The 7,247-nt window shown below is 45.1% G+C and overlaps 1 protein-coding gene across 1 annotated transcript; it reads left to right on the plus strand.

Annotated features, from left to right (window-relative positions):
- The first annotated feature begins 3,049 nt into the window (after nucleotides 1–3,049).
- LOC146197599 (uncharacterized) lies at nucleotides 3,050–6,731 on the plus strand. The gene is made up of 2 exons (XM_084597203.1): nucleotides 3,050–3,304; nucleotides 6,531–6,731. The coding sequence occupies exons 1-2, from the start codon at nucleotides 3,050–3,052 to the stop codon at nucleotides 6,729–6,731; spliced, it is 456 nt and encodes a 151-aa protein (XP_084453329.1).
- Nucleotides 6,732–7,247: the final 516 nt, after the last annotated feature.

The following is a 7,247-nucleotide window of genomic DNA, read 5'->3' on the forward strand; positions in this document are numbered from 1 at the left end:
TTCACCTAGTGCTAAGTTGCCATGCATAGGGGCCCTTGTAAGAAGGGCATGAAAATGGACTTACTTCTTGTTGCTGCCTAGACGTGCACTTGCACAGGCGGTCGACAAAGAATCATGGAGCCGAATCAACGAACGACACGCTCGCGCTTCTTCGTTCGTGCTCTTCTTCTTCGTTCTAGGCTCTTATTCACCGCGGCAAAAAAAATATGTATATAATAATTGCTTAGGCCAGCTCAAATGTTTATTCGCATATTTATATTAAATACAGTAAAGGCCCTTTAAAAATATCAATAAAGAAATTTCGAGCCCTTACATGCATCCTTCGTGAGTGTCATGGGTTAATGCCGTAGAAAAACTATGAAGATGAAATACTAGGCTTTGCCAGGAGAAAACTGTTACGTAGTACAAAAAAGCCCTTGTGATACGTCTTTATACTTTACGGGTATTTTATATGCAGCTGATAGTTGCCTTTTCTTGTGCACATTTTACCAAAGCCTACCATAGCTTTACACGGTTCTCCGAAACTCAATTTTCTTCTGCCACTCTGGACATCCATCTTGGCAGCTATGTTTGGCGCACTTGGAGTTCTGAAGGGCAGACTCCTTTGCTGGAACGCCTACAGTAGGCAAAACAAGCTGGCCATAAAATTGTTTTCTGCGCTTTGCGTTTGATCCAGACTGTATTATTTCTGCAAAAAGGCTTCAAGCATCGTCTTAGGTGTTGAGCCGAGCTTTCATTTTGACCAATTCTTTGTTTTCCCGACTTCTTCCTTCTTCTGACCCTAGGTATTTGCACCAACAAAACTGCGAATAAGACAAGTTGATGCGATTGCATGGTGATCCGGCTCATAGCAAACACGACACGCTGAAGAACCATGTGCGCAGAAAACCTGAATGTTGATACCGAGTTTTCATGTCGCTTAATAAAAACATCTGTCAGATGCATACTTTCAGCAGCATTTAAAATGTCATTATAATGTCTACATCGCAATAAATAGGCCTTCGTGCCAGCTGCATTGATTATTAAAGAGTACTCATTCAATCGCAGTGAACATACGCCCTGCGTGCCGCGCCGGAGAAGACTGCAAAACTATGTTTCAAACAGTAAAATAACGAAAAATATGCTCCAACAAGAAGACAAACTGAATTTTACTTCGTCAAAAATTTTTGCGTAGGCTTCAGGCATTCAAGTGCATGGCGGAATGGCAAAAGCTAGAAAATATGCCGTAATCTAATTGTAAGACGTGGTGAAGAATTAAGCAAGCAAATAGATGCATTTCGACACCTATCCAAATACCTCCAGATTAGCTGTGGATCTTGCGGACAGTGCTACCTCATGTCTGCTTAACGCACTACTTTGTATTCCTTTTGCCTTGTACATTGTGCTCTCCTTTATCCATATGGATTCTGAACAATTATATCGTAACGCGATTGACACGCCATGCTAGCCGTTACGATGACGAAGTGAATGCACACGCATCTGTAAAAGGTATTGTGCGTGTTGTCCATGCAGCACCTTCCCAACTGGAAGTTTTCTCGGCCACATGTATGTAAGATGACGACCTGTAATATGACGAGATGCGATATGATGATCGAATGATTTCTGAAATGTATACATGTACGCGCATTCTTTCTGAATAAACAGTTGTAGCGCCTGTCCTGTCCCTTATATGTGTTGAGCCAAAAAAAGATTCTGCCTTGAAAAATGCGAACTAACTAGCCCAAGAACAAACCTTGCTAAAGATATTCATCGTTTTACAAGATCCGCATTGCTAGGTATTGCAAATCAAATGAGACAATGGCGGAGGCAATTATTTCAAAAACTTAGTGCACGAACCTGAGAAGAACGGAAGGCAGGATTTAACGGGTTTCTTTGTGCCGCATATAAACCGCTGCTGCACAATGAATCGGGATCGCCAATACAGCTTGTATATAACTGGATGTAAAAGAGGCGTCGGATAAGCATAAGGCGTCAGATGCCACTCCTATGTACAGCGTGCATGTTTGTACCAAACGAACAGAGGCCTCCTGGCGCGCATGTGCAGCGGCAGCTGGACAGCCCATTGTTGCGTGCACCTAGCTGCCACTACGTATGTGAAGCAGCGATTCGGTAATCTGGTACTTATGTGGGCCAGTACTCCGCTCTGAGCTAAAAGCTGACTGGTTCGGTCACGCATCGCTGCCAAAACCCTCTGATATGTGTTTATGAATGTTTGTGAAGCCATCGCGTGTAGTTTTTTGTAAGTGTGATCATTTTCTGCATGTTCACAGCGAGGCTAAATATTAGATAACGGCTATTCAACGAAGCAGGCGAAGTAATGACAGGATCTTTCAGCAACGTGATCTAGCGACTGCTGATTTAGGACGTGTTAGTCCTGCTCATCTACTAAAAAAGGCAGCTCAACCTAAACAGTGCACATCAAGACGGCACTTTCGAGATTTCCAAATCAAGGTTGGCAGTATTCTCCGGGGCCTCACTGCAACGTTCCAGGTTTTTGGCAGTTCGCTAGAAAGGACGGCAACCTCGGTTTATGAATTCCCTCACGGTCAAGCGGTAGCGCGAAGCTCAGCCCACCCTCAACATACCACTTTCGAATCTTTGGAGTGATGATGACAGCGAGTACGCTGTTATCATGGCGCTTCAAATGCTTCAAAATGCTCATGCCCAACGATGCATGGGCATTTTCCCACCTTTCGGGCAATAGAATCAAATAGCCCACATGTCCATCCTGAGACGACTGTCGCTCACAGTGGTGGCCCCATCGGCAACGCCATCGCCATGGTTGGGACTTCGGCGCTTGCTTGAGAACTGGATAAGGCTGACTAGATAAATAGTGTTGGTTGCGTTACACCACGGCGGGACAAACTCCGTCACAGTAGGGAATTGACTCGGCTGGGACCTTTCTGGTCCACCTGGTAAAAAAGGGAAACCTCAGTACCAATCCAATCCAATCCAATGCATCGGGGGAGAAAAATAGCTAGCCTGACAGGACCAGCAACGCCAGCAAACAGCGCTGTCTGACTAAGAGCCTCCCCGCCTCGAATGACTAATGGCCTCGAAGCACGGACTCGTGCCACTGCCTCTGCCGGCTGTAATGCCCGGCTTCAACCTGCAGCGCATGCCACCGCCAAAAGCTGCTCCGCTCAAGGTGGCACCAAAGCGATCGGCGCCCCCTCAGCCTGCGGCTCCTGTTCGTCCATGGCCGATCGTGGATCGGCGCCGAAGACCAGGGCCCAACCCAGTTGTCGTGTTCTCCATCGCCTTCGTCGTCATCGTCGCGCTCTCCGTGGCCGCATTCTTCCAGGTAGGCACAGCATGTCGCCGGATGTAGTGGTACCAAATGTCAGGTGACGGGACGAAATGGGTTAAACCCGAACTGTGGTAATTAAGTATAAGGTAGATAAGAGTGTAGTATGTCTTAACGAGAGGTAATAATGGTCGGATATCCCGCCTTGCCTCTCTAGTTCGCTCCACATCTGTCGTCGCAGTTGCCACAAGTGTGACACCAGCCGTTGTGGAGCCACAACAGCAGCATTGGGACAATGACATTCACACCATATACCCTTGTAGCCGGGCCTTTCCACCGCCCTACCCCTGACTTGACATTTGCTCCTAAAATATGAGTATCGGACCACCATCCAGATTTAGTCTCTCGCGTCGAAATTGTCACGCAACCGCTCGTCGCGCAGCTTTCCGGGTGTGTCATACGGTTTTTCTCCCTAAATGACATGCATCTGCTAGTCCGTTGAAGGATAGGGATTCGAACCGAAATATGTACCTTCAATTGTATGCTGCAATCACTTCCCTACACCACATGACCTAACATAGCGGGCGTTTTCAAAAGAGAAGTGGATTGGGCGCCGTCAGAGGCAGAGTGGAGAGGGCGCAATTGGAAAAGCAGAACGAGCACAGAGGGCATCGAGCTACCGGTCGCGAGGTGGCATCTCCGACAAGAGCAAGTTACTTAAAGTGACTTCTGAGAAAGTGCGCTAACTGGCGTCACTGCGCGAGCGATCTTTCGCTTTAATACACGTAGGTGGTCCTAAGTGTCTCGAAAGTTTTTATCTCTCACCGGCAAATGGCAGGATTTCTCTTGCGGCGCTCCCCACTCGTTTTTTCGCAGTGTCGGAATGTTCGTAGCGCTTTGTATAGCCCTCATTGCCGCTGCAATCTTAGTTTTTCGTAATACTTTGCATGATAGTTTCACGTGCTGTGCAAGCGGTTATTTGTGCATGCATTTTGTTCAGAGCTATCTAGATAACTAATGGATAGTGGCTAGCAATATGGTAGAATAAAAATAATTAACGTTCGTTTTTCTTAAAAAGCAGCCATCTCGAGTGAGGCTGAAGTGTCCATTGGAACTAACTCGTACTATGACTAGCCAGGCTCCAGCTAATGGAATCCGATCGTATGGTAACGACAGCAGAGTGGCTAGTTATGAGGCATTAGGAAAGGAGGCAAGTCTCTCCGGTGGTGACTATCATTGCGAAGTTATCTAATCTCGACTAGCCTGAAATTCACCCTCTCACACATGCGGCCCTAACCACTTATTAACACGTTGGTTCCCTCCGAACACCTAGTTGCTATAGATGAGTACACTGCCGCGTCGCCGCTATGTGAAAATACCGAGCACGCATCGACAATTACCCTTTTCGTGTGTTACGAAGAAGTTGGGGAGAGTTTATTATGAAATAGTGGATTAATCCATTAATTTTCAAGTGATATACACGCCAACCTAAACATAAAGTAAGCTACTTGATCTTTACAATTCTGAAATACAATAGAAAAGTTGCCAGGTGCTGTTCTAGAGCCGTTAAATCAACCCAAGTGTTCCATAAAATTGCCTAATTTACAAAATTACCATCTTTGTCTCAACAGGGTTCGAATTGTACGGCTGCAGTGTACACAATTAGACTGTGCACGGAAACAACAAGTCCATGAAATAAGAGTATCGTCTTTCGAAAGGAAGACAACCATGCTCTGAAATTCTAGTGAACTACAAAGCACCTCAGGGTAACCTAAGTTACCGCAGCTTGTAGTTAACGGTCCTTCCTTAGTGTGTGCACTACTAGGCTCTATTTAGATTCAAAATAGTTTTCACCGTAAAATTTGACTGGTTCACACTATGCTTCATTTGACTCCAGTAAGTTGAGCCAAAGCCATGTGCTTTTTACACCGAGCAGCTGTTGATATAGTTGTTATGCTGAAAACGGCAGCACTAGTTTTAAACACCACCCGCTCAAAAAGAGCATTTAGCCGTTGCCGCACCCTCAGAGCAGGCGCTTCCACAAATGCTCTCACTATCCGAAATATAACTCAGTATCAGTATCGGACAGTGTGCCGGTGGAGAAGAGTAAATAGCGAAAAAATATAAATAGCGAAAATATGCAATCTGCAAATGTTTCGGCGAAATATAGTGCGCGTTAAAAATAAATCACGAATGCTGCGTGTCTGGAAGTATTAATTTTGTAAAAGGCCTTTCCGGTTACCAGTCACACTGATGGCAAGGGGACGTAAGAGACTGAATTTGGGAGACTTAAAACAAGCATGAGTGGTCCACAAGAATAGACTTTGTCTGTTCCACATTGCCTGACAGCAGTTACGCAATGTGGCTAGCTCTTATTTTTTACAGCCTCTAACGACGCTCTTTTTACTCATTTAGGAAGCCGTTCGTTCGCGCGGAACGGCTGCGACCGGGGCACGCAAACCTTTATTGTCCCTTTTAGTCCGCCATGCTAGGATATTAACTGTCGGTTTAGCCTTTTGATTACAATCTGCTCACTTTAGTCATCACAGAGCGTAACTCAGCACATAGACTATATACTTTGTCGTTTCTCATGCTCGCATAAACAGCGCCGCGTAAATTGGTTAAACTCGTTATGTAGTGGTGAGATGCAGCGCTCAGGACAATTAATGCAATTACGTTAAATGTAATTCTACGCGATATATTCAGATTTTTGCTGGTAAAATGTGAAATGACAAGACAAGGCCGTAATATTACCCGGGACATACGCCATACTCTGTTTCGGCAGGTAAGTTTTATTTCGATAATTTGAGGCACTCTCAGGCACCTTGATTCTCCTCATTCTAGGTACACGTATGCCTGATTGAGATAAAATGCACACTATTTGTACTGCAAATAAATTAAGGCATTTTGTTGCGAATGTCAAAACAAAAACAGTATGCTCGTGAAACGAAGAGGTTTGCCTATTTCTTCGCTCAGCATTGATTGTACGAAGACGAACCAGGAAAAAAAAAAAAAAAAAAAAAAAAAAGATGTTAGCAGGTTATTATGTTCGTTGTCATGTACATTACATTGTGGTGCACATTACAACACAATTCAGTTTCGTACAAATCAATCAAGTTATACTTACCGGAAAATTGTGCAATAGAAACAAAATAATACTTGAAAAAGCACACATGACACATCAGGTATAGAGAAATGAATGTCAAAAGGCATTTTCGGTTCAAACAACGACACATTTTGTACATATTTGGTTGGTGAATGAACACTGGGTTCGTCGTCACAGGTGCGGGAACGCGTGGAGGCCATTCCGGCGCAGCGACGGTCCAGGCAGGCTGCGGTTGACGCACGCAGTTCGAGCACCGCAGATGACGCTGTGCTCACGACGCGCCCGCTGACGGACAACACAGAGGAAGCAACTCTGCGCACCGTGCTTTTCTTGCCCAAAGAGAGGACGCGCACACCGGCAAAGAAGGGCCGGCGGTGACCGCCACTTCATGTTGTTCCTAGAAGTGCACCGATTTCCCATTAAAATGAGCTGCGTAGATGCATGGTTAGGTTGCAAGGTGGGGCACGTTTACTATTCTTGCCACTAATGGCCTGATGATGAGCGCACTCCTTTTCTTAGCCCATTTTCATTAATACTGAGACAAGTGCCTCTCCTTATATGCCAACATTCACTTGCAAATTTGATCTCGAAAAAATGCAGGAATATTTTATCCCAGACGCGGATTCAAATATTGTGTGCCTCGACACAAAATAAAATATTCATACAGCATGTAACTATCACTGCCCTGCAAGCCAGTTTCACCCCGAAGTAATGAGTGGGTGGGCTTTGTCATGCTAGAGTCATGCCGCTTGCCAATAAAATGTACAATATTGACGACTTCAGCATTTTTCTAAAAGGCGTCGCTTGTCACAAAAATATGCGAGTAGGGAACACAAAAGTCGATAAGCATGCATTATGTGCTTTCGACAAATGCAGATATATATAGTGCGAACT

The sequence above is a fragment of the Amblyomma maculatum genome, chromosome 3 (genome assembly GCF_055883805.1).
Source record: "Amblyomma maculatum isolate TAMU_Amacu chromosome 3, ASM5588380v1, whole genome shotgun sequence".
NCBI classification, from domain to species: domain Eukaryota; kingdom Metazoa; phylum Arthropoda; class Arachnida; order Ixodida; family Ixodidae; genus Amblyomma; species Amblyomma maculatum.

Coding starts and splice junctions, on each gene's coding strand:
- LOC146197599 (XM_084597203.1), top strand. CDS start 3,050: ATGGCCTCGAAGCACGGACTCGTGCCACTGCCTCTGCCGGCTGTAATG. Junction 3,305..6,530: donor CCGTGGCCGCATTCTTCCAG/GTAGGCACAGCA, acceptor TCGTCGTCACAG/GTGCGGGAACGCGTGGAGGC.